General features: G+C 41.7%; 2 protein-coding genes and 1 non-coding gene across 7 annotated transcripts; 1 reads left to right on the top strand and 2 right to left on the bottom strand.

The window, feature by feature from the left end:
- Positions 1-653: 653 nt before the first annotated feature.
- Mynn (myoneurin) lies at positions 654-22,377 on the bottom strand. Of its 5 annotated transcripts, XM_048429871.3 has the most exons (9): positions 21,619-22,376; positions 20,532-20,823; positions 13,863-14,242; positions 13,449-13,769; positions 12,333-12,492; positions 7,330-7,508; positions 6,413-6,496; positions 5,242-5,328; positions 654-2,582 (listed from the first exon to the last, which is right to left on the bottom strand). In XM_048429871.3, the coding sequence occupies exons 2-9, from the start codon at positions 20,795-20,797 to the stop codon at positions 2,323-2,325; spliced, it is 1,737 nt and encodes a 578-aa protein (XP_048285828.1). In that variant the 5' UTR covers positions 20,798-20,823; positions 21,619-22,376; the 3' UTR covers positions 654-2,322. The 5 variants fall into 5 exon arrangements, with proteins under 5 accessions (XP_048285828.1, XP_085538476.1, XP_048285825.1 ...); XM_085682350.2 differs by having other exon boundaries at positions 13,449-14,126; positions 20,662-20,823; positions 21,619-22,377; XM_048429868.3 differs by having other exon boundaries at positions 13,449-14,242.
- Positions 22,378-23,086: 709 nt separating this feature from the next.
- Positions 23,087-23,159, bottom strand: Trnav-aac (transfer RNA valine (anticodon AAC)). The gene has a single exon. It is a non-coding gene; the product is annotated as a tRNA-Val (tRNA).
- A 748-nt stretch (positions 23,160-23,907) lies between these two features.
- Actrt3 (actin related protein T3) lies at positions 23,908-26,350 on the top strand. Its single transcript, XM_048429933.3, has 2 exons — positions 23,908-24,578; positions 25,385-26,350. Exons 1-2 carry the CDS (start codon positions 24,379-24,381, stop codon positions 26,298-26,300), a joined length of 1,116 nt encoding a protein of 371 aa, XP_048285890.1. The 5' UTR covers positions 23,908-24,378; the 3' UTR covers positions 26,301-26,350.
- The last annotated feature ends 813 nt before the right edge of the window (positions 26,351-27,163 follow it).

The raw sequence follows: 27,163 nt of genomic DNA, 5'->3' as shown, positions 1-27,163 counted from the left end.
GTCTCAACTTTCCAGAATGTGTGACTGCAGATACGTGCTACTATGTCAGTTAACTATAGCACTTTAAAAAATGCAAGGATGTGCCATATTTATGTGGCGGAATATTTGTTTAACTATGTAAAGACGTGTTGCATTTGTTTAACTATGTGACGATGTGTGCTGTTTTACCTTGCCTGCCGAGGTACCTGACTGGTCTAATAAGCTGAACTGCGAACACCAAGGGAGGAGGAATAGGACTTCCTGCAGGGAGAGGAAGTAGAAGTTATTTAGGCTAGGGGAGCAAAGAAGAGAGAAGGCAGGGAGATGCCAGGGGTCAGACAGACAGATATGGAGGAAGCAGAAGAGTAGAACATACAGAATGAAATAAAGGCAAAAAACCCCAAGGTAAACATAGATGCCTAGAAACGTGTAGAACTAAGAACTAGTGGGACAAGCCTAAACTAAGGCCAAGGATTCATAATTCAATAAGTCTCCATGTCTTTATTTGGGAGCTGGTTGGCAGTCCCAAGAATTAGATGCTTGGATGAATGAAGATGTGAATTAAACAAAACCTCTCCAAACCTGTTAAAAGGGGTTGACTCTCAAATTTTCTTTAGTTTTGTTACATTCCAGCAAATTGTTATTGATCTCAAACCAGAATAATTAGCTGAACATTTCATAACCTTACAAATTTTATTCAAACTCAGAATGTTCATTTAACATACACACAGATTTCTTAGCTAATAGTAAAAATAATAAGTTCATTATACAAAGGTGGTTATTTCACACTCTCTCCAGTTAAGTCGGTTCACTGGGTGGTAATTTATTGTGAAAATGCTATATGCTCTACATAAGGTATCGCTACTTCAGTCTATAAGAACTGAGTGTTTTTATTATGTCTTCTCATTTCTGAGACTTGGACCCAAACAGGGAATTATGACTAAAGAATTCAATATTGGTAAACATATTGAATTTATTTCAGTGTAATTTAAATCATGAAAACAAGTAAGCAAAACTAACTCATGGCAAAAATGAGAAATAGTCGTGATTTTTATAAGTACTATGAGAACTAACCTTCTGAAACTGTAATTTAAAATACAAGGGTGAGGCAGTGAAATAAATTAATATGGAGGAAAGTGGCAGCAAGTTTCTACGATGGGGTGACACTGAATTCTCTACGTCCTCCTGGAATGGAAGGACCACTATGAAGCTAGAGCCAACAACCAAAAGTTGTAGTTTGATTTATAAAATTTAAAAGCCCATACTTATAGAAAACTCAAATATAAAATGGTAAATAAACTGATAATCAAAAAGTGTAGCTTATAACTGAAGTTAGGATAGTAATCCTATGTGTGTGTGGGTGTTTGTGTGTGTGTGTTTGTGTGTCTGTGTGTTTGTGTGTGTGTGTGTGTGTGTGTGTGTTGCTTTAGGCAAGCTACTCAAGTTTCTTGATTTTTCTATGCAATAATATCAAATTGAGAAGCCAAGTGATTTCTACTATGTATTTTATATCTAGAAAATTCTTTTTAGAACATTTATTTTAAAAAGTGCATATCCGATAAAAGATAGGCTTATCAAAAATTTCAAACTTGTTATATATTCACTTCCAATAATCTACAAATCTAATAAAATAGAAAATGAATCAAACTTCAAAACCGTCTTTTGACCACTTAAAAACACCAAATATCTATTTAAAAAAATATAGTCTCAACTCAAAACAAAAACTGATTTGACTATTGGCTTTCTCCAGAGTACTAAGTTCATTCTAAATGAACAAAAATGTACATACATTTTTCTGGGTTTTAAGAGAAATACTTCTTTTGGCTCTATTAGAAAAGTTACCTTTAAAGGAATATATTAATAAATAGCACAATTCTTCCTTAGTATCTAAATTTTCATAGGTATAAATATGAAATTTAGCCCCCCAACAGTTTATATACTGGTCCACAGGGTTTACAAACAGAAACACTTTGAAGTTGATAGTACTGTAGATTTTGCTTAAACAGTTAGGAAAGAACAATAAAAAAAAATCCACAGGTCAGATTTTACTTCAGGAACAAAGAAGTCAAAAATAAGAATAGAATTAAGGCAGCTGTAACCGTGTCTAAAACTTACCGCCCAAAATGGTGCTGCCACAGTGAAGTCTCTCCCTGAAAGGCTGTTAACAGTGAGAGCCAAAACCCAGCATGAGCACTGATGGATGCAGGGTCGGGTGCTTCTACTCCTACACATAACATAATGGCCACACAGCTCAAATGAATGGGGATTAATATGAAAATGCACATTACCAGAGATGTTTATGTTTACTACCAGGGATGTCTGAGCAGTTCCACGCCCTCAAAGTCAATATAATTGTTGTAAAAAAATCAATTGTGGCTCTGAAAATCCATTCCCAGTTGCCCTCAGCAGTGTGTCAGACGTTGGAGACTGACTGTCTGTGACAGGCAGAAGCATATGGTCTTCAGTTCCCAGCGGAAGCGCTAAGGGGAGAGTCACCTCTGAAGGCTTCACATCTAGAGTTTCTGACAAAGGACTTCTTTGTGTGGGATCCTGTTCACTTAAAGCATGGTCCTCTACACTGCCATCTGGAGTTTTATCTGTACCTGAAATGGAAGTCAGAAAGTATCCTGTCTTTAACAATACAAAACTAAAGAATTGTCTGAGGTAGGCTAATCTACTTACAAGTCCTAGAAATTACACTTAGTCTCCAAACCCATGTGCGACCTGTTTCTCACCAATGTGCCTGATTTAAGCTTGTTTTGATACTTAGCGTTGGGCATATCTGGGCTTCAAGAGCAGAGTCAAGCACAAATACCAGTACATAAATAGATTTAACCATTCGAAACTTGGGTGAACTTTTTCTCATCTACCTTATTACATATTTGTCAAATTTTATATTCCTACCTGTGGCACCCATTCCTCTTACTCTTGTTTAACACTCTACTCAGTCATGCCTCAAATCCTTAACTGGGTTAGACATTCCTTGAGGCTAAATGCTCAGCTACACTTTTCTAATTCCCTCCAAACACGGGCAGTAAAGTAAATAAACCTTTGTACACTGGCTATTTTAACAAGCAGTTCCTATTATTCTGTGGCTTAAGTCTGCAGTACAACGCTTATCATTTCTCCCGAGGTGAGAAACTGTCACACTGACTAAAGATGCACCTTTGCTTAACTTTATTACTGCTTTTAACATGTTGCTGCCACCCCAGAAATGCTGACAGGACTCCAGCAGCCTCAGCAGACAGCTAACAGTACATCACTTGTCTCACTAAGCTTCAATTCTCTGTCTTCTTCAGCCTAACCAGTCAACAAACAACCTGTGCTGTCTCATCTTGGTGACGCATCACAATGTCTTCTACTTGAACTGGCCCATCCTGCTCTCTCCATTCTCTGAACTTTTCAACTTCATAAGAATAATTTTTTTCTTTTCTGACAATCCCCCCCTTTTTAGATACTGTCATTATGCAGCCCAAGCTGGCTTTGAACTTGCAGTCAGCCTGCTTTTTTCCCTCAGCATCCTGAGTGCTGGGACTATAGGCATGGGCTTCCATGTCTAGGTTAAATTTAAACCCATTCCAATGCTTCAGAAGAACTCTTATTTAGCACTTGTATTTACCATGTCTGACAATCTTATTTAGTTAGATCTCTGGAGTTACATCCAGGCTGTAAGCTCTTGCTCAACTGTCTGCCCTGCAGTTATGTGTATTCCATAGATTTTAAATGGATTGCTGAACACTCACTGCAGTTGTCAGATATTTCTGCCTTAACCCTTACAATGACTTTTATTAACAGGATGTTTAGTTTTTGGAGTTGGATATTGTACCTAGGGCTTCATGCATGCTAGGTGAGCATTCTATCACACCCATTACCATCATCTACGTACTTGTGATACTTTTCATCTTGGTAGAATGCTGTAAGTACAGTGAGACACAGGCCTACAAGTCTGCACTCTGGCTGCCTACACTAATGGAGCATTTTTGATCTACCAGAGTTCTATTTCCTTCCACATTTCTAGGCTCTTCTTCATGATAGCTCTCTTCTTCCGAACTGCTGTCTGAATCACACAGACTGCATTCTGGAGAATAAGGCTATTTAGCTTGCTTATATTAACTTTCATTTTTGAAACTACTCACAAGTCATGGTTTGTTCTGAGTCAGGGATGCCCATGTAGCTCACACTGAACCACACTCTTCCTGCCTCTGTCCCCTAAGTTCGGTGTGTGATATGTGCCACCATGCTTTGCGGCAAATCGTGTGTGTGTGTGTGTGTGTGTGTGTGTGTGTGTGTGTGTGTGTGCGTGTACACGTAGGTATGCATATACATATATATGATTGTTTTAAGATACAGGGTTTCTCTGTATAGCTTTGGAGCCTGTCCAGGAACTTGCTCTGTAGACCAGGCTGGCCTCAAACTCAGAGATCTGTCTGCTTCTGCTTCCTGAGTGCTGGGATTAAAGGTGTGCATCACAACTGCCCGGCTGGCAAGTCATACTTTTAAAGGAGGAAATAGTTGAAGTATTTTTTTATTATTATTATTTTACATGTACGAGTGTTTTGCCTGCACATGTAACTGTTGCCTGTGGGGCCAGTAGAGGGAGGGCATCAGAACCCTCTACTGGAACTGGAGTTACAGACAATTGTGAGCTGCCACGTCAGTGTTGCAACTCTAACCCAGTCCTCGGAAGAGCAGCAGTTCTGAGTTATCGTTCCAGACCCTGAAGATTTCATGTTTTTTTTTTTAAAAAACAAAACAAAACAAAACTGAAGTTCAATATTTCAAAAGAAGTGGAATGACAAATCTTCTGTAAATTACAAAACGACTTTATATGTATATATCTATGTTTTGCTATTTTGTTTTCTAAAATTCAGTTTGTTTACTTGTGTGTGTGTGTGTGTGTTAGTGTATATATGTGTGTCTGTTCTCCCCTGCTCTCTGTGAGATCTGGGAATAGAATTTAGGTTATTAGGCCTAAGCACAGGAGCCTTGAGTCCTGTTTTCTTTGGGATTTCCTATTTGTTTTTGAGACAAGGTTTCACTATGTGGCTCAAGCTGGATGACAACTAGATCTGGAGTCAGACTGGTCTTTACTTCCAGATCTTTCTGCTTCAGCTCCCTGACTACAGAGATGATGAGCAGGAGCCACCACATCTGCCGACATCTAGTTTTAAATACCTGTCTAACTTACACTGCTGAAATGTCTCTCTTGACCTGCTCTGGCCCCACCACAGGACAGCGCAGGCTTTAAGCACATGCACTCACCAGAATGGACCTTTGCTTTGTGCTTCTTCAAATTTTTAATGTCTGTGTAAGAATTTCCACATAATTCGCAGATAAATGGCCGTTCTCCTGAAAAACAAGATAAGAACATTAAAAACTCGGTATTTTCAACATGCCAGCAGACACAAAACTATCAAATGTTATAAAAATAAAGCAAAAAAGTCACTTTAATCACTTGTGACAGTGAGATGAGAATCCTAGACACAGAGGTATAATTTCCTAGACACAGAAAGTATAAGCCAATTTCAGGGAAATTAAGCATGTTCATTATCTGAAATTCTCAAAAAATAATCCTTTTTTACTGCTATCAGATACATACTGGATGCCATTCATATGCTAAAATCTGGCTACAGAACTAGGAAAAAGTATAGCTATAATTTTTGCTCTCATACACTTCACCAATGAGGAAGTCCTCTAAGAAAGACTGATGATATTCTACAATATAAGTACTTTCAAATAAGAACTGTTTGAGCTGGGATGTAGCTGAGAGGTAGGCTGCGATCCCAGCACCTGTAAGGCTCTGAGTTTGCTCTCCAGCACTATGGGGGTCGGGTGATGGCTGAAGAACCACATAATGCCTTACCCCAAAACCAAGGAACATGAGGATACAGGAGCTGCAATTAATTCACCAAGACTCTCCTATTACTCTGGACAAGAATTATGAAGACAGGTTTTTGAAAAGAAATGAACAGTATATTTTTAAAGTAGCATTTTCTTTTCTTTTAATTTTTAATATTCAACATTTTCTTCATCCTATTTACACATTACATGTTAAAATAAACATGTTGATATTATAATCTATTCTGGAAACTTGCATATAAGAACATCACTTTCTAATTCTGACAGCTCCCTGGTGTTATCTATTCATTTTTTAAAATATTTATTCATTTATTACAAACATTTTTATTTAACAGACATCTGGCATATTTCTTGGAAAATCTACACAATTCTTAACCAAGTTTAAATTATACTCTAAACAACTTTAAAAAATAAAGAAATGAACAAATAAAAACCTGATATGAATATACTAAAATCTTATTACCACAAAGTTATGACTAGAAACTATATAGCCCACAATGGTTTCAAAGTCAAGGTTTATATACAAAGGAATTAAGAGAGAACAAAAAATGATACGTTCTCCCTAAACACAGACCTGTATGGGATCGAAAGTGTTTGTTGAGCTCTCCTGAGGAAATAAAACTTTTCCCACAAATACCACATATGTATGGTTTTTCACCTAGATGGAAAATAAAAGATAGCGAAGTGGCGTACTATACCAATGTAATATTATCAATTACAAGTGATCTAAAGTAAGCTTTTAAATATTATCTATATGAAAGCCTTTCTACATTGTATCTTAGAGGCATTTTCAGTAATCCAACATAACAAACTATAGTTTTATATCATCTATCTAGCTTGATATTTTTCCCATACTAAAACATTACTTCTGCAAAATGTCTTATCTTTCCTAGACGAGATCTCCTGGCAATGTGTTTCTTAAAACCAAAAAAATAAAAAAATAAAAAATTTAAGCCACATTTCAAATCTTGCTTCTACTTTATTATCCAAGAAGAATACAAACATGTGAGAAAGATCATTAGCAGTCCAGCTTACAAACGAAGGGTCCCCTTGTTTCAGAACTGGTAATTTGCACTTGATGCATCTGTCTGTGTTCCAAATCTCAGAGTATCTATGCAAAGGAGGTCCCAGGTCACAAAACAAGTTGTCTAACCCACCTCCAGCTTAATTCCCCCTTCACACGCTTATTCAAAGAAGATAAATTCTCAAAAAAGATTAATGAGGTTTTCTCTAGTCATAAAAACATGTCTCAATTCAATTCATATATTATCTTCAGAATTACCCTACTTCAACAAGCCTAAGCTACAAGATAAAACTTTTACCTACCTTGTATTTAATCTAAGAGTTATGTAAAAATCATGAACTTAGCTCCAAAAATACCAATGTAGATATCTAATTAAGAAGTCTACAATCTACCTTTGGTAAGAGCCCAATTCCCATTCTTTTATCTGTATTCTTACTGCAGCTAGTCTCTCTGTATGTAACTCTTACCTGTATGTTTCCGTGAATGAGTAATAAGAGAACTAGAGACCGCAAATGCCTTTCCGCAGGTGTCACACACATAAGGCTTTTCTCCAGTGTGCCTACGGACATGGTAGGTCAGTGTGCTGGCTTGGGCAAATCTCTGCCCACATCTATCGCACACATATGGCTTCTCTCCACTGTGCTTCCTGTTAGTAAACAGAAAGTAATGGTAAGTAGAGTAATCTAGAGGTCAGTACATACATCAAGTATTTTTTACATAGTTTTTCATGCAGCGTTTTATTTCATCTTAACAAGCTAAGACTACACATTTAAATTCAATAGTTGTTTCTATGTAAAACCCACCCCCCCATTTTTTTAAGTTATCAAAACAATAGTTCTGAAATAAGTTAAACAAAACTTTTGCCATCATCATTATATAGTTGTCTTAGGGTTTCTGCTGCTGTGATAAAGATCATAACCAAAAGCAACTTGGGGAGGAGAGAGTTTACTTCAGCTTCTATTTCCAAATCACAATCCATCACTGAGGGAAGACAGGGCAGGAACTGAAGTAGAGGCCATGGAGGGGAGCTGCTTACTGGCTTGGTCCTCATGGCCTGCTTAACCTGCTTTCTTACATACCCCAGGGATGGCACCAACCACAGTGATCTGGGACTTCTCCCATTAATGGTTAATCAAGGAAATGACCTATAGGTTTGCCTACAAGCAACCTGATGAAGAAAATGTTCTTAACCAAGATTCCAGCTTCCCACATGTCTAGATTTGTGTCAAGTTGACAAAAAGCAACTAGCAGAACAATAGTTATTACCAAACCCCAAATACAGCAATTCCTTTGCCAGTCCATCTTACTGGTCGAAAGTTCTTCCTCACATGTCTAGCACTTCCTCATCCACCCTCACACCCAGCGGACAGTTAGTTCATAGTTTACTGAATCACAAGAAAATCTGGGGCCAGTGAGTTGGCTCAGTAGGCAGAGGGGCCTGCTGTCACCTAAGTTTGATCATTGGGTTCCCAACTCCCTCGGGTGGTCCTCTGGCCTCCACAGGCATGCCATCCATTGTAAAGATATACACAAACACACACAAAATAAAAATGTACTTTAAAGAAAAGTTCCATATCATTGCACCCTACATATAGCATCTGTGCATATATATATATATATATATATATATATATATATATATATATATATATATATATACACACCTTATACCTTATTTTCCTTCTGACTGTCATTTCAATGTTCAATTTGTTTTGGCTAAACTAAAACAAACCCCCTAACTCCAAGTGTTAATAATAGTTGAATCTAGCTAGAATGCTCCCTAAAGGCCAAGTGCAAAGGCTTGGTCCCCAGCTTGTGGTGATATTAGGTAGGGCCTCATTAGAAGAAGTAGGTCACTGAGATTATACCTTGGAGAGATCTATCTTGTTCCAAATGCCCTCTTCAGCTTCTGCTTCTTGACTGCCAAAAGATGAGCAGTGGCTTCCACCACACCCTCTCTGACATATTGGTTTGCTTTACCTAAGGCCCAGAAGTTATGAAGCCAATAGACTTCTCTACTGAAAACTCTGCAACTCTCTGCCAACACAGATCTTTCCATCTTAGGGTAGCTGCCTCAGACATTGTCTCAGGGACAGCTGGGTATATAGAAAACAATAGTACCAGTGATGAGTTCACTGGGACTACCTCACAATGTGGTCCAGAAGCTTTTAGAATTGACTTTAGGAGGAAGTAGGGAGACTTTAGAGATACAGATTAGGGAAGTTCTAGGAAGACACAAGAAGAGCTCAGTGGGTCATTCTGATACAAATTCAGAAGACCTTAATTCTCACAGAAATGTGGACAAGTAAGTAGATTGAGGGATGCATTCTGATAACTCCAACACTCAAGAGGCTGAGGTGAAAATAGTAAAAGTTTGAGGTCAACTGGACCACAATTTTTAGAAAGGGGAGGGGGAGGAGAGAAACAGCCAAAGGGACTATGACAACAAAGACCGTGTTCACGAGTTGTAGAACAGTGCTGCCGGGAACTGAACTTGAGAACAATTTTGCACGCTGGCAAATAACCTATGTATATTTTATCCATGCTGTAAGACTCTGAACTGGGTTTAAAGATTTAACTATTTCTGGAGGCATCACAATCCCTGACTTCAAACTCTGCTACAGAGCTACAGTACTGAAAACAGCCTGGTACTGGAATAAGAACAGACAGGACGACCAATGGAACCGAATAGACGACCCGGATATCAATCCGCACATCTTCGAACACCTGAAGCAAAAAATATCAAATGGAAAAAAGAAAGCATATTTAACAAGTGGTGCTGGCATAACTGGATATCAACATGTAGAAAAATGAAAATAGACCCATATCTATCACCAGGCACGAAACCCAAGTCAAAATGGATCAAATACCTCAACATAAAGCCAGCCACATTGAACCTTACAGAAGAGAAAGTGGGAAGTACACTTGAACACATTGGCACAGGGAACCACTTCCTAAATATAACCCCAGCAGCACAGACACTAAGAGAAAAAAATAATAAATGAGACTTCCTGAAACTGAAAAGCTTCTGTAAAGCAAAGGACCTGGTCAACAAGACAAAACAACAGCCTCCATAATGGGAAAAGATCTTCACTAACCCCACATCAGAAAGAGGTCTGATCTCCAAAATATACAAAGAACTCAAGAAATTGGACACCAAAAGATCACATAATCCAATTAAAAAAAAATGGAGTACAGACCTAAACAGAGAACTCTCAACAGAGGAATCTAAAATGGCTAAAAGACACTTAAAGAAATGTTCAACATCCTTGTCATCAGATAAATGCAAATCAAAACAACTCTGAGATTCCATTTTACACCTCTAAGAATGGCCAAGATTAAAACACTGATGACAACTTATGCTGGAGAGGTTGTGGGGAAAAGGGAACACTTCTGCATTGCTGGTGGGAATGTAAGCTGGTACAGCCCCTTTGGGGGTCAGTGTGGTGATTTCTCAGAAACAATCTTCCTCAAGACTCAGCAATACCACTTTTGGGTATATATCCAAAGGATGCTCAATCGTGCCACAAGGACATGTGCTCAACTATGTTCATAGCAGCTTTGTTTGTCATAGCCAGAACCTGGAAGCAACCTAAATGCCCCTCGATAAAAAAATGGATAAGGAAAATGTGGTACATTTACACAATGGAGTACTACACAGCAGAAAAAATAACGACAGCTTGAATTTGTACAAAAATGGATGGAGCTAGAAAACATTATTTTGAGTGAGGTAACCCAGACACAGAAAGACAATTATCACATGTACTCACTCATAGGTGGTTTTTAAACATAAAGCAAAGAAAACCAGCCCACAAACCACAATCCCAGACAACTTAGACAACAATGCAGACACCAAGAGAGACTTATATAGATCTAATCTACATGGGAAGTAGAAAGTAGAAAAAGACAAGATCTCCTGAGTAAATTGGGAGCATGGGGACCTTGAGGGAGGATTGAAGGGGAAAGGGGAGAGGCAGGGAGGGGAGCAGAGAAAAATGTAGAACTCAATAAATATCAATAAAAAAATTATACAGAAAAGAAGATTTAACTATTCCAGTGGAAGAAATTTCGAGGCCGTACAGTACAAAGACGTCATGGGTTACTTTTAGCCAGATTTACAGCAAGTAAAGGCAAAGTGGGAATTTTTGAAAACCTTGGAGGTTTGGCTAGAAAGGAAGTGCAGATAAGCATGGCCCAAGGAAGACAGGGCTGAAGACAGGGCTGAAGACAGGGCTGAAGACCACACCCGCACAGTGAGAATGAAGTCTAGCATGTTAGAGACCCTCAGCTTAATTTCTACCACCACAAACAAAACAAACAAAAATTCCAACCAAAGGTATATTTTTATAATCTAAGCTCTCAGGAGGGAGAGATTGGAGGATTTGGATTTTGAGATGAGCCTGGGCTATATGGCAAGACCTTGTCTCAAAAACAAAACAAAACAAAACAAAACAAACAAACAAACAAACAGACGGTATAAAATGGTCAAATTTTACCCATCAAAAGTTACAGGGTGTGAAAAGTGAAAATGTAAGTTCATTTGCTTTGAGAATAAAGTACTAGGCACCTTGCCCTCATACAGAGGCATTCAGAGTCTACTGTAGCCACAGTCCCTTGGAAGATCATGGTGGAGCTATCACAGCAATCAGGAAAAAGCAGAGGAAGAGCTCGTGGGGGTGGGCCAGGCAAAACACAATCCCTAGAGGCTCACAACTCAGTTATTTAACTAGGTCTTAACACCTAAATGTCACCTCCCCTAAATCTGATAAGGTCAGAGCCACTTCCTCAAAAATCATTCCTGAATGTTGTGCTGGAATTACACCTTCCAGAAACGAGAACCCGGGAGGTATTTCAAATCCAAACTAAATTCTACCTCCAGCCCTAAATGTTCAAGCACATCTCCCATGAGAACGCATTCATCTATCTCTAAGAGTCAGAGAACCTCTCAGAAGTCTAGGTCTAAAGCCTCAGAGATTTAGGGCAACTGAGTTGTGAGCACTTGTAAAAATGAAAACACAGCTTACACACATTCCACAGCACAACTCCCATCCCAAAAGAGAGGAATGAGGAAATGCAAGGAAGATGAAATCTCAGTAGGGCAAGCATAAAATCATCAGCATGGTGTAACATGAAGCTTGCTCTGGGCACTCATAAAAAAATGTACTCATCCAAAAAAAAAAAAAAAACCAACAAACAACAACAACAACAACAACAACAAATCCCACCCAAGAAGGCAGTGATGGCCTATACCTTTAATACCAGCACTATGGGAGGCAGAGGCAGGCGGATCTCGGTGAGTTCGAGGCCAGCCTGGTCTACAGAGAGAGTTCCAGGACAACCAGGGCTGTTACACAGAGAAACTTCATCTCAAAAAACAACAAAAAAAGTACTCATTAGATTACAGTAATTAACTAATTAACTTACTTAAAGATTAAACAACTCAGAGTTTTTTATTTTGTTTTTTTTTTACCTTGCATGAATCTTGAGATTGCTAGAAGTTGCAAACTGTAAATTGCACACATCACATTTATAGGGTTTTTCCTCACCATGATGCATGCGACTGTGGAAGACCAGCTGGCATTTCTGAGCAAATCCTTTATCGCACAGTTCACATTTGTATGGCCTTTCCCCTGAAAGAACAATAACATTTGTATTAGGAAGGGGAAAAAAAAATCCTGTTTAACTTGCTAAAGTTATAAACTTTGAAGGCTTTAAGAGCACTAACAGTACTGGGTTTTGTCTTTAGAGAAAATGGTAACTTCTAAGTAACAAAAGCAAACGGGATGTCCTTCCAGACTACTGAAAACACTAACTAGTAGGAAAGAAATTCATCATAACAGTGAAAGGCAAGAAAAATGTATAAAACACAATGTCTACTATGTGTACTAATAGATGCTCACACTTTGCCAGCAGGTCATGTAAAACAGATAAACAAAGAAGCTGATAGAGAACGATGTTCAAAAACCAACGAAGTATAGCAAGTAAAAAGAAGTATTGGTAATACGTAAATATTGGACTGAGTTTTAATATTGTCTCTGTTAAATACTTTAAGAGCTAGAACCAAGCCAGGCCTAAAGCTCTAAAATCCTAACTACTCTGGAAGCTGATGCAGGGGCACTGCAAATTCAAGACTTACAAGACAAGTTCAAGGCCATCTTTAACAACTTAGCAAGACACTGTCTCAAATAAAAAAGCCGTCTGTGGAAGGGTGAAGCGCTATAGTTTAGTGGTAGAGTACTTGCAAAGCATGACCAAGTTTATGCTTATAAAAGAAAATGGTGTAATAACCTGATGCACTAGAACTTAAAAGTGTCAACTATAACAACAAGCTGTTAATACTTGGTTACAATTACGAATAAGATTTTAAGAGTTTAATGCTAAAACATTTTACAAATAAAAGAACATGGCCAATTTTGTGGAAAGGCCATCAATGCTGTGTGCTAATATCATCTCTACTGACTGGAGATTCAACTTAGTAGCACAGGGTGTGCTCAGTGGAGGCCCTGGGCTCAATCCCTAGTACCAAACAGAACAGAAACCAAAACAACACAAGCCATCACAGAGCAGGAAAACAAAGCAGTCTCACCTGTATGAGTTCTTACGTGTGTTTTCAGCTGGTTACACTGGGTAAAAGCCTTTCCACACAAGTGGCAGACATAGGGTTTGACTCCTTTATGTATTCTCATGTGTCTTCTCAAGCTGCTGGCTTCTGAAAACACTTTCCCGCACGTGTTACACATTGGCTTAGCCTTGGAATACCGCTGATCCAGCTCTTCGCCAGCGTTCTCCAGTTCATAGGGACTCTTTACACTGGCTATATTAGACATGGAGTGTTCTTTCAGAGCACAGTGTGACTGTGACTTGCCGCGTTTCCGTTTGACTGTAACAGTTTGTACAATATCTTGTGCTGGAAAAGTATTTTCCACAACTGAGGTCAACTCGAGTTCTGTATTATCATTTCCCTGGACGACTTGTTCGTCTACAGGTGAGGACAACTTACCTGTATCTATGAACAGCTCCACAGGAGCACTCTCTAAAACATCACTGGGGTACTGCGCTGCTTTATTCTGTCCAGGTTTCTGTGGATTGAAAGACTTTTTCTTCTTTTTACTTTGAGACGATTTCTTTGCCAATACCCGTTGTTTAGGATTTGCCTGAACTAAGTCTGTGGATACTTCTGACTTCTCCCGATTGTTATAATCTCGAAGAGTTAGAAGACAGGTCTGTTGATTCAATTCAATGTTTCCAGTAATACTAGATATTTCTGTAGAAGAGGGACTAGCAATAAAAGCAAAGTCTTCCATCTTTATTTTACATTTAGTTACTACCTCTTCTACTTTAAGATAGTCAGCAGCCTGATGAATCTCTTTAACATTCCAACTGTAAGGAAACAAGGCTCAATGACAATATTCTGATCAAAAGGAAAACTTGAAGCAACAGCACATACACCTGAATGCCGTTTAAAGAAATAGCCATTTAAAGAAATAATGAAGCAGAATTCTGGAAAGATTTAAACTAAGTAACAAATTTATAAAATGTAATTTGACAGAATGTTTGAACAGGTATCTGATTTTATAGATACTAAAAAAAAAATAAAAAGAATGCCTACTTATAGATGTTGATGAACCATTATACAATAACAAAATGTCTTATTTTCTGACTGCTTAAAAAAACAAAAAACAAACAGAACAAAAACAAAAACATTTAAATTGGAAAATGGTTGTTGGGTGGTCAGTAAGCTGGCTCCACAGGTAAAAGCATTAGCTGAGTAAGCAAAAACCCGTGTAAGAGCCGATGTGATGGTGCATACCTAGGATCTCAGTGTTCCTACAGCAGAGACAGACACAGACCTTGCCTCAGCAAGAAAGAAACTAATCCCAGAATTGTCCTCTGATGTCCACATGTATGCTGTGGTACACACGGGTGCATCTGCACTCACAAAAACACACATAGGGTAACACTGTATTTCTGACTAACCTGAAACTCACATAGACCAGACTGTCCTCAAACTCATAGCATTCACCTCCCTCTGCCTCCTGCGTGCTGGGATGAAAGGCATGCATACCATGCCCTGCTAATTTTCTTTTTTAAATGTTGTTGACAATACATTGCTTCCTCCCATTTCCTCTGAGGCTTCTTCAGATTCCAGTCAAGTTTTCTGAACTCGCAACAGAGTTCAGTGAAAACTACTTCCCACTTCTCCCTTCTGCTCTGTGAGGTATTTTTAACTATGCTTCTCACACTTTACTGTCAATATGAATCATGAAGGGATCTTGTTAATGAAGACTAAAATTCGGGCATCATTGATAGTGCCAGAGAATCGACAGCTGCAATGCACTCCCTGCTAGGTCAATGTAGCTGGCTCATGAATTACAACTGGGAGGGACAAAGGTTTTGAATGTGCTGACCTCTCTCTAGCTCAGCTTACTGCCAGGAAAGTGTATCTCATTAGCTTTGTATGAGAGACAAACCACACTGTTCAACATCCCAGTCAAACTGATCATCTGCCGGGAGTACAAGAGAAGGGTGACTGCTATATTTAGCACTGGGTCTAGCATTCTATGAATTAACCAGGGCAAGGCAACATTACTGGCTTAAAATTCCTCAGTTGTAAAAACAAGAGTTAAGTTGATATTAGTAACTGCTAATGGCCAGGCAGTGGCGGCAAATGCCTTTAATCCCAGTACTCGGGAGGCAGAGGCAGGCAGATCTCTGTGAGTTCAAGACCAGCCTGGTCTACAAGAGCTAGTTCCAGGACAGGCTCCAAAACTACAGAGAAACCCTGTCTCAAAAGAAAAAAAAACTGCTAATGAAGGTGAAGGGTGACATCTCAAGCTAATCTAAGCATACAGATACACATACCCTTGAGGGAACTCCCCACCTGCCACTGTGCCAAGGGTCACTTGGTTCACTAACATAGCCTCTCTTCTGCTTTCTTCCTTGTAACTTGGTAAAAGGGCTCCAATTATACTTGAAAACATATAATGATGACAATACTGTTACTGCTTTTTTTTAAGAGGGGATAAAATTTGAAGCAAAATAAAAAATAATCAGAGCACTGACTGTCTGGAATCTCCAAGACTATCCTGCATGTGCACTAGTCTCTTAGTCACACTCGGTCTCCGAGAGTTCCACTGTGCTGTACTTTTGCCTCATTCAGTGTTCTCCTGGCTGTTTAAAATGTCTTTTATGACAATCATTTTCAACTCATTGTAGGCTAAAGAGCCGTATGAGTGAATGTAAAAACCTATTCCCCCAGTGAAAATATTTTATTCTATGGGAAAACGCATTCAAGTTTTTAAACTTATTACCTATCAACTTCTGGCATAGATTATATCTGAGTCTCCCCTCTACATAAAAAAATATTATTCAATAAATTATTTTCTTATGGCTCATTGTGGTAATTTTTAGAATAGACCTTGAATCTTTACAATTAATTCTCCATTTGTAAAAATAAAAGTGTAAGTGTCCCAAACATATATCAGAAAATGTACTTTACATGTATGTTACAGCATCACCACTGACAATAAATATTCATTATACATATTTTCATAGAATAAAAATAAAGTTTACTCTACCACTTAATATATTTAACTAAATCTCAGAGTATATTTGTGCTTTGTGTTCCATCAAATGAATCACCAAACAGATAGCAAGGTGAAATAAACTCTAAAAACAAAACAAAACAAAAAAACTAATAGCATTAGGTCACATACTGTATAATGCCAAAACAAAAATCTGCACAAATTACTCCACAGCCTATAATCTCAGTTAAGACACTGGATGAAGAAAACCAATCAAGAGTTTTACTTCAAAAACTGATCTTGTTGCTCTTAAGAAGGACTACAACAGTTCAGTTCTCAGTACCCACACCAGGAAGCTCAAGCTCCTAGGGACCCAGCGCTCTTTTCTAGACTCCAAGGCCATCCACAAATATGTGAAAAAAAAAATTAGTAAAACAAATCTTTGTTTGTTTGTTTGAAGACAGGGTTTTGCTCTAGTTTTGGAGCCTGTCCTGGAACTAGCTCTTGTAGATCAGGCTGGCCTTGAACTCACAGAGATCCTCCTGCCTCTGCCACCCGAGTGCTGGGATTAAAGGCGTGTGCCACCACAGCCCGGCACAAATCTTTTTTTAAAAAAGGTGTTTTTGTTATATGTTTTAAGCTACAGTGCTTCCAAACTCCTTTTTATCTTTTGGATAGTCACTGAAGGTCATTTAATCACTTGTAACAATTCTCAAGGGCTGTGCCTGGGGAAGTTCAGTGGGAGAAAGCTTGGGTACCTTAACAAGAAGCACTGGGTTCAATCCTAATCAATACAAACACGTATTTTCTCCCGCCCTCCCTCCTTCCCTTGCTGCCTGCTCTCTGTCTGTCTCCCCCACCCCCACCAAAAGAGCCAAAGAAATTAAGTAACTTGTTAGAACCAAGAAATAACCAAGGCAATCTAGCTCTTAAGATCACTTAATTTTCTACTACGTTGCTTCTTCCCCTCCCTTTTTATCAGAGAGAAAGAAAGACTTTCATTTTGGGGGCCTGGAGAGACGGCTCAGCAATTAAGAGCACTGGTTGCTTTTCCAAAGGACTTGAGTTTCACTCCTAGCACCCACAGGAGTGCTCATTCAGTTCCAGGGGAGCCAAACGCCCTCTTCTGGCTACCACATGCAAGTGATGCAGACATACACACAGGCTAAAACAAACACCCATACACATGAAATAATAAGATTTTTTAATGAGATATATCTTTGTTAATTATATGTATGTGTATGTGTAGAGAAAGTGTATTTGAGTGCAGATGCCCACAGAAACAGAAGAGAGCATCAGATTTCTCTAGAGCTGCGCTTACAGAAAGTTGTGAGTCACCCTGAGTGCTGTGAACTTAACTAGAGTCCTCTGCAAGAGCAGTTGAATGAAAATAAATTTTTTTAAAAAAAGGATATGATAGCTCCCCTAGGTATGGTGGAAGAGGTTTACTGTAAATAAAAGGGAGAGAATAGGCAGAATCAGGACATCTGGGAGAATCCAGAGTTGAACCTGAGTTGGAGGAGGGTGCCAACCAAGAGGAGCAGCCTGGGCCAAGATGAGAGAGGCAGAGGGGAGGGTGAAGGAATTGGACAGAATGTGGCTGCGAGGAGGGAGAGGATAGAATGTGGGGTGGGGGGAGGCACTTATCAGTGGGACCAAAGGTTTAGTTTGGCTTCTGGGTGGGAGGCAGCAGTTTCGATGGCCAATAGGATGTGAACAAAAGGTGTAAGGGCAAGAGGGCTTAGCACAGATGTAGAAGTGGAGACATGCAGAATCTCTGAGAGGGAGGCTAGGAGGGAGAAGAGTGAAAAAGAGCCTCCTTCAGTCTCTCCATACCCACAGAAACTGCAAAGCTTCCTTTTGTTGATAATCTAGGGGATAGATTCTGAGTGCTACGATGCACCAGTAATGTTGGGTTTGAGCAGCAGTTTCTTGAGCCAATCTCACTACTAATGGGAGGTCATTGGGAAGAAGGGATTGTCACCCAAGCTCTGCCACCAAGAAGGAGGCACAACGGTCTGAAAAGAAATCCAGGGACCCACTGACAGAATTGTTGAATTGTTAGGAACAGACACCGGACTTTGGCAGAATGACCTCCAGCCAATCTAAACTGAATGGAATGTGCCTGCCAGCCATATTGGATAGCATGGTGAGGTGCATCTTTCCACCCCCCACCCAAGGCAGAGCAGGCACACAGAATGGTCAACAGTCATCACCTGATGTCCTGGGGACGGTCAGGATGGCTAGTAAGAAAAAACTCACCAACTAGCTGCTGTTGGATGAAGAGGGCGGGTGCCAGATGGTTCAGAAAGTGCGAGAACTGAGTCGAGGGAAGGGAGCTCCTACACTCTTTAACCAGAAGCACTCAATCAAAACGTCCAGTTAATCAATTATTTACCACTTTTAAATAACTGTGGGAGATTAATTTATCACTGCTGATTATTCCCATAAAACAAGTCTAAAACACGAATACTTCCTTTTCAGAAAGAAGAAGAAGAAGAAGTACATTCTCATAATAAGCTGCAAGACACAAGGAAAGGATCTCAATTGTATACATGCATACATCTGCAGAGGTGGTCTGGAAAAGAATGTGTACAGAAACAGTGCTTTTCAGTAGGCAGCAGAATTTCACAGTTCTTCTTCCTTCTAATCTTCATTTGAGGAATGTAGAAGCAAACATGGCAAAGAGGAAAGAATATAAAATATAAAGTAAACTAACGCTTGTTGCAAGGTGGGGCTTCAAGTAAGTCTTCACTTCATCTCTAAAGCAATACCAATAGTAATGACCACCTCACATCTACAAGGAGACTAAGGCCCAGAAAGGGCTTATTAAAGGAGATATAGGACCACTCAGCTAGGAAGATCTAATTCCAAAGCCTGTAATGTTTTTTTCTTTTAGTAGTTCTGGCTGGCCTGGAGCTCACAGAGATCCACCTGCCTCTGCATGCCAAGCTCATGACTGACTTATAAATCTGTTCTATCAATCAATACTCTACTCATGTTCATGCTTCCTACAAGAAACGAAGGAAAGAAAGCATGCATAATTTGACCAAATTCTCTTTGTTTTTGCCCTCTCTACCTTTTCTCCTACAACTAGGAATGTATCACTATTAGTCTAATTTGTATAGAAGAACACAATAAATCTATATGATAAGACTCAGAAGAACCTACTATTGAAGGGGCAGCAGCATCTCCTGACATAGGAGTATGTGGGCATTCATGTGCACACATACATGCAGACGCAAGTGTGCTTGTGTGTGGTGGCCACAGATGACTCTAGCTGTCTCCCTCTGCTACTCCTCACCCTCTCATATGAGACAGGGTCTCTCACAGATACCGCTAGGCAGGCAGGCAGGCTGGCTAGTGGGATCCAGAGAACCACCTGTGCCTACCTGGCGCACTGTTCTTACAAAACTGCTTTCTTGTTGGTGCTGGGGACCCAAAGTCAGCTACTCATTTTGGCATGGCTGGCACCCGGCCACTGGAGGCGTCACTGGAGCCCAATACTTAGAGTCTTAAGAGAAGCACAGCAAACCTCTGGCTTGATTAAGCTTTGGGTAGGTTAACAACAGCAACAGAGTTCTTGTTCCTCATCTTCCCACAAAGTGATGGTCTAGAACCACAGTCAGGACGCTCTGCACATGGCTATTTAGAGCTGCAATGGCAGGCGCCAGGATGTGAGCCCAGAGGTGGTCTTTTCAACACTCAACTCCAAACACCTCATAAGCAGAAGGCCTGAGGACCATGAAGCCCGAAAGCAATGGGAAACTGAAATTCACTTAGAATCTACCATTGAAAATTCACATTTGCAAAATTCAAAAAAGATTTTTTTTTTTTAGTAAATAAGTACATTGGACAGAACTCTTGATGTTAAGGTGTGTTTTTTTGTGATTACCAAACATCTTTTCATCTTAAACAGAGCTACTGAAGTCATGTGTGTGTATGAGTATTGTATATAGTATGTATACGTATACACACATACACATATATACATATACACACATATAAACACATATATACGTGCATGTATATATGGTGCACATCAAGGCTGAGGATGAGTGTGCAGTGGATGGGAAACTGAATGCACTGTAGCTCTAAAGACCATTTGACTAGCTTTCATAACTGAGGAAAAACGTGTACTTTACCTGTCGAGATTTAAAGTTCCTGTATATATAAACTCCAACAGTTTCTGAAATCCGTCAGCCTTCACCTGACTCTGATCAAGAAAAACATTGTTCTCAGAAGTGCTTCTGTAGATCGCACCAAAATACTCACTAAAGGAGGCAAGCACATTCCTGTGCGCCTTAAACTGGAAGTCTCCAATCACTACGGTACAGTCACAGAGAAAGCCTGCTTCCCGTTGTTTGTTCAGTCTCTCTAAAAGGTGCTCACAGTGGTGCGAATACTGCATTTTGGTATCAGAATTTTACCCTTGATCTGAAAGACAAGAAGAGACAGTGAAGCCAATAACCATCAGCTTTCATGAGACATCCACCCAAGCAGAGGTAGGGGAGGGTGGAGAAGGGTCAAAGGCTAAACAGCACGAAGAGAGAGAGCTTTTACTTTGCGCCCCCCCCCATAGCCTCACCAAACACACGAGGTGATTAAGTGGTCTTTGTTTTACTGAACTAGGACGCCAATGCAATAAATGATGGCGAACAAAGTCAATTTCATGAGTTGTAAAAAGGGTCCTAAAATCGTAAACTTTTAGAGTTGACCCCTCGAACTTTCAAGCTCGGAAGAAATATTTACCTGAAGGTGCCTAAACAAACTAAGAAATGACTCTTTGAGGCAGCGGGGATAAGAACGCGCTGCGACTTGTTCTAATTGCTCTCTGGTCACTGAAACCTGTAGGCTTAGACAGGGTGGTTCCTCCCTAGCGCAAGGCAAGTGCTAGGGGGGCGGGAACGCCCGACCAGACCAGGGCTGTCAAAGGCCCCGCCACTCCCCAGAGGCGGACACACCCCTCGCCTGCCCGCGGCCAGCCTGGCAGTCGCCGGGTGACAGCCCCAGCCAGTCCGCCCGGGCCTCCCTGCCCTGCCCTCCTCCCAGCTCGCACTCCCGCGAGTTCCCACGGCACGGGCTGCAGCTCCGGCCACCGCGGACGCTGCCCCTCCCAGGACAGCTCCTCCCCCCCCCCCAAACGCGCTCGACCTCCGAGGCGCCAAGCCACGCAGGACCTCGGGAGCCAAGATCGCGAGGACCGCGGGCCGGGCAGAGGGCGGCACTCACCGGTAGCCGCCCAAGGGAAACAGTTTCTTCACTCTCTCGCCGCCATCTTGGGAGGACGTCACCGCGGCGCCCCGCCTCTCCCTTCCTCCTCCGCTGCGGCGTCACGTCCGGACGTGCGGTCCGGGGTGGGCACCGGCGCTAGGACTCCCGAGGTCCGCTAGGGCGGGCGAGTTGGTTCTCAGAGGGCTACCGTCCCGGCATGCCCGGGCCGCCGGAACACACTTCCAGTGCTCACTCACATCCTACGCCAGACGCTCACCTGGTCAGCCCACAGCATCTGGGCCGACCCCCGGCTCCAGTGCACAGCCAGCCTCTGCGGAAGCCGCGCTGCGCGCTGCATGCTGGGACTTGTAGTTCTCTCCCCCTCCTGTCATCCTCTCTTCGTTAGCGCCCCTCCAGTGGCGACTGCGGCGCTGTGCACCCTGGCTCTTGACCGTGGCCGGTGGGAGGGATGTGCTTGAGTCGAGACCAATCACTCCTTCCTCTCTTGCATACCCGAAAGCTCTTGGGACCCCCAGAGTTCTGCTTGAGCCGGACCGCTGACGCTCATCTTTCAGGAGGCTCTTACCTGCAGACAGAAGGCAGGGAAGCACGAAAGCCAAGCAAACCAGCAGGACGCACTGAGCATGCGCAACATGAGAGGAAGGTGGGCTTTCTACCGGAAAAAGGTTTTCCTGCGTCTGAACCAGGACAATTTTAGCACAATTATTTACATCGAATTCAGATTTTCTGCAGTAAAGGAAGAAGCGCACAGTTAGCGCTGCCCTGCAAGAAAGTGCCAGCAAGTTTTGATGTGTTCGGGTAGATTCCTCCCTAGACTCTGCGGACGTCTTAAATCTTAAAAACCACAACTTTGTTGTTAAAAAAGTTGTTTTTGGACCTTACGGAATTTACTTAGTTTAAAAGACGGTCTCAGAAAATCTGAGACTTTCCCCCTACCCGAATATTTGCATTATAACATCTCTGTAAGAATTCGTGAATAAAACTATTGACGTGTTAATAAGAATAATGTTGAGGCTACTTCTTTATTTTATATTTCTGAGTATAAATTTATTTTTAATTTTACCCTTTTGTCGGGCTCTTTTCAATAACGGGTTAATTCTGAAATATATAGTGAACTTGTCATACAGATTAAATAAAACACAGTTTTGCATGGAAGGGAAAGCGGAATCTCGAGAGGAAAAAGTAAGTGGCTAATGCAAAAGTGTTCCAGAGGCGACGGAGCTAACAGTTGGTTTTGTTTGACTTGTGGATCAACAGCCACCTCATCAGTCCTTTTTGCTTGGTGTTCTCGGGGTGTTTGTTTTCAACATTAAAATAGTTGAGTAAAAACAGATTTCTTAGCGTATTCCTCAGGTGGCAAGTTGCCACTTGCAGGATTTGTCATCAGGGTTTTGAGAGCCTAGCTTTTGAAAAGCCCAGACAACAAGCAATAGTTAGAAGAAAGAGAAAAAAAAGAAGGTGCATGTGTTTCCGCCCGGTTTCGAACCGGGGACCTTTCGCGTGTTAGGCGAACGTGATAACCACTACACTACGGAAACCCGGCTAGCCAGACCTGGTGAATGATTCCTGATATGTGATGTTCTCATCATATACACTGCAAATTTTCAATGGGGAAAAGGGGGGAAAAGTCACATCGTTAACTAAATAGTGTTGAAACTATTTCAAAGTCTGAACTTGTTTGCAAACTCCTTGCAAATCCCTGCCGCTGGAGACCAGGCACTCTCGTTTCTGTCCCTTTTGTTTGGTTTTCGTCCCATTTCCGACAGGTTACGCTCTCCTGCAGGAGAGCTGTGGCGTGCAGTTGCCAGGGTTCCCTCCCCTCGGCCTGCTTCTGGTGGGAGGACGTGTAAATCACATTCCCCCCCCACCCCTTACCGCCCCGAATACTTACCAAAGGTCCTAATTTATACCAGTTTTAAAACCCCTAAATGAGGGATGCGCGAGATCAGACACCAAAGACGCTGTTTGCGGCGCAATGTACTTTCTTCTGACCTGAACTTCATAATAACCTAAGGAATTTCTTTTCTTACCAACTGACAGACGTGTCCTTATTTCTAAAAATCAACCCCAGAAAATGAAAATTAACTTCGGAAAACCTAGAGATAGAATCCAAAAAGATGAAAAAGAAGAGGAAAAGAAGGAACGAGGGATGGGGAAGAGAAGGGGGGGGAGGAAGGAGGGGGAACTAAGCACCCCAGAACTCAGAGGCTTAAGAGGGGGATTATGGGGAGTTATCTAGGCCAGTCTTGCTAAAATGTCTTACAAAACAGCCAAAAACGTTCTGCCCTTTTAATTGCGTACACCTTTAGAAACTACAGGAAAGACGTGGCATTGTCTACGATACCTACAGGACATAAACTCGTTTCACACCCCAGCACCCCCCGAAGTTGAGCGTTCCTGCAATATTCCCAGGCCATCCCCCGGTTTCAGGGGCGTCCACCAGTTTCCCCGTGGCCCAGAAACACTCCGGTTAACTCGACTTTGGGACAGTCATTTTTTTTTTTTTTAATAGCTTGTTACAGTTTTCTAGAAAGTTCCTTGCAAATTGTCAGCTTTCGTATGTTTCGCGAGGGAAGCCCGGATTTCTGGTGTTCAGGTTGCGAGTTTCCAGCGGCTGCGGTGAGACTCAGCCTAGAGAAGCCCGCCGCACGGACCAGCCGCCGGCTGGGTCCTCTGTGACGCGGCGTTCTGGGTGCAGGTCCTGGCACAGGCCGGGAGGGGCGACCCCGCGGCCGCAGAGGCAGCAGAGCCGGCGACATGAGCGGCTACCAGCCACCGGTGGTGATCGACAGTGGCTCGGGAATGATCAAGGCGGGCCTGGCTGGGACTCGGGAGCCCCAGTTCGTTTACCCGAACATTCTGGGCCGGACCAAGGGCCACAACACTGCGATGGACGGCGCGCGGGAGCTGTGTGTGGGTGACCAAGCTCAGGAGCGCCGGAGCTTCCTGTCCATCAGGTACCACGGGATGCTGCAGCCTGGGTGGGTGTGGAAGAGGGTGGAGAGTCCAGAGCTAAAGCCACCCTGAAAGGACCAGGAAGAGAAACCCCCTCACAAAAACCTCTGTTCTCTTTACACAAATGTATTCAAATGTATAGGTGTCCGCCTAAGAATGTGACTTAATTTATAGCTTTGGTCATTTGGCATGGTCTCTTGAACTATTTACAACTATACCAGAATGTGGAAATTTCCCAACTTTTTGAAGAAACATTCTCCAAAGAGGAAAAAACTGGCTAAGCAAAATGACCGTAGAGAAAGGTAGCCATTTACTGGTATTTGTCTTCTGTTGTTGACCAGAAAGCAATACTGGTCAATATTTGCGTTAGCTGAAACAGACCAGAGAGGACACATATTAGAGATCTATGTAGCACACCTTTAATCCCAGCAGAAGCAGAGGCAAGAATCTGAATTCCAGACCAGCTTGGTCTGCAAATTGAATTCTAGGCTTAGCTAGGGCTATGCAGTAAGACTGTCTCAAAACAAGACTACACAGTGAGACTGTCTCAAAAATAAGAACTATCAAACTATATATATATATATAATATATATTTATATACAACATATAATGTAATATATTATGTGTATAATATATTATGTATATAGATTATGTTATATATTGATTATATGATATATATCTATATAAATTTATATTATATGACTTATATATAATATAATTTATATATAATTTTATATAAAATCTAAAACCACCATTAATAACAACCACAAAAGCACGAGACTTATGGATCTTATTGTTCTCCCTCCAGCTATCCAGTGGACCGGGGCCTCATTTCCTCCTGGGGGGACATGGAGATCATGTGGAAGCATGTCTATGACTATAGCCTAAACCTGAAGCCCAGGGACGGCCCAGTCTTGGTTACAGAGCCTGCACTGAACCCACTGGTGAACCGGCAGCACATCTCTGAAGTGTTTTTTGAAAACCTGGGCGTCCCTGCCTTCTATCTGTCTGTGCAAGCTGTGCTGGCCCTCTTTGCCGCTGGCTTCACCACTGGCCTGGTGCTGAATTCAGGCGCTGGGATTACTCAGTGTGTGCCGGTCTTTGAGGGGTACTGTCTGCCTCATGGTGTAAAGCAGCTGGATGTGGCGGGACTTGACCTCACCAGCTACCTCATGATGTTGTTGAAGGACGATGGTGTCATGCTGCTTAGAACTGGGGACAGAAAGATTGTTACGGACATTAAGGAGAATATCTGTTATGTGGCAATGAACTATGAGGAGGAAATGGCCAAGGAGCCAGGCAGAGAGAAGATATACACGCTGCCTGACGGGAAGACTATCAAACTCCATAACCAGGTCTTCCGTTGCCCAGAGGCCCTCTTCTCTCCAAGGCTTCTGAATGTGGACATGCCTGGCATTGATAAGATGTGTCTCAGCAGCATCATGAATTGCGACACGGATCTCAGGAATGCCTTCTTCTCCAATATTATCCTTGCTGGAGGATCCACCACTTTCCCTGGTTTAGACAAGCGACTGGTTAAGGAGGTGGCAAAGATGGCACCAGCCAATACCCCTGTGCAGGTGACCGCTCCCCCAGAGAGGAAAATATCAGCCTGGATGGGCGGGTCTATTCTTGCATCCTTGTCTGCCTTCCAAGACATGTGGATCACGGCTGCAGAATTTGAAGAAGTTGGACCCAATATAGTACACCAAAGATGCTTCTGAAATGCAGGCAAAAAATGATGAGTAAAACATTTTTGAGTGTACACAACAAACCACTGTGGGTATTCTAATTCTGGGAGAACAAAAAACTTTTCTGTCATTGGGATGGCCACTTTCTTTTCTAAAATGTTTTTGGTAGTTCTGGGACTCAGACTTAGAGTCTCGTGCATGGTGAGCACTCTACCACTGACCTGTATCCCCAGCCCTCTTTTTTTTTTTTTTTTTTTTTTTTTTTTATTTATTTATTTATTATGTATACAATATTCTGTCTGTGTGTATGTCTGCAGGCCAGAAGAGGGCACCAGACCTCGTTACAGATGGTTGTGAGCCACCATGTGGTTGCCGGGAATTGAACTCAGGACCTTTGGAAGAGCAGGCAATGCTCTTAACCACTGAGCCATCTCTCCAGCCCCCCCAGCCCTCTTTTTAACTTTGTAATTTGAGATAGGATCTCCTGTTACATTTATTGCCCAGGTTGGATTTCAATTTGTAATCCCTGTGCTTCACTCTCCCAGGTAGCTGGAATTTACAGGCTTGTGACTTTGGGCCTGGTTCTCAATATAACAGGGCAGGAAATGGTGCAATTGTTAGGTTTCAAACCCAGGACAAATAGCGAAGGTGCCTATTTAACACACCAGACTGGACTCTGACTGCCGGTTCTCCCTGCATTCCTCTATCCCTACCTGCTATAGATGGCATATCCCATCCCTACCCTAAATTTCTCTCCTCCCATCTGCCCTTCCCTATATAATCCATTTTGGTTATCATTCCTCTCCTTGGGCCTCCTGACTGCTTTACCTGGTTCCCCTCTTTGCCCTTGCCCTCTGCACGTGGCTCTGGCTCCTGACCACTCTGGACGCTCCCAT

The sequence above is a fragment of the Myodes glareolus genome, chromosome 20 (assembly GCF_982192425.1).
Source record: "Myodes glareolus chromosome 20, mMyoGla1.1, whole genome shotgun sequence".
NCBI classification, from domain to species: domain Eukaryota; kingdom Metazoa; phylum Chordata; class Mammalia; order Rodentia; family Cricetidae; genus Myodes; species Myodes glareolus.
Note: the sequence above shows the minus strand (reverse complement) of the source record. Positions and strands in the feature narration are given on the sequence as shown.

Excerpts from the sequence above, each read along its gene's own strand:
- Mynn (XM_048429868.3), bottom strand. The coding sequence starts at position 20,797 with ATGCAGTATTCGCACCACTGTGAGCACCTTTTAGAGAGACTGAACAAA. Across the intron at positions 12,493-13,448 it reads ACACGTAAGAACTCATACAG|GGGAAAGGCCATACAAATGT; the intron begins GTGAGACTGCTT and ends TTGTTCTTTCAG. Across the intron at positions 2,583-5,241 it reads CAAAGCAAAGGTCCATTCTG|GTACAGATAAAACTCCAGAT; the intron begins GTGAGTGCATGT and ends CTTCCATTTCAG.
- Actrt3 (XM_048429933.3), top strand. The coding sequence starts at position 24,379 with ATGAGCGGCTACCAGCCACCGGTGGTGATCGACAGTGGCTCGGGAATG. Across the intron at positions 24,579-25,384 it reads CGGAGCTTCCTGTCCATCAG|CTATCCAGTGGACCGGGGCC; the intron begins GTACCACGGGAT and ends TTCTCCCTCCAG.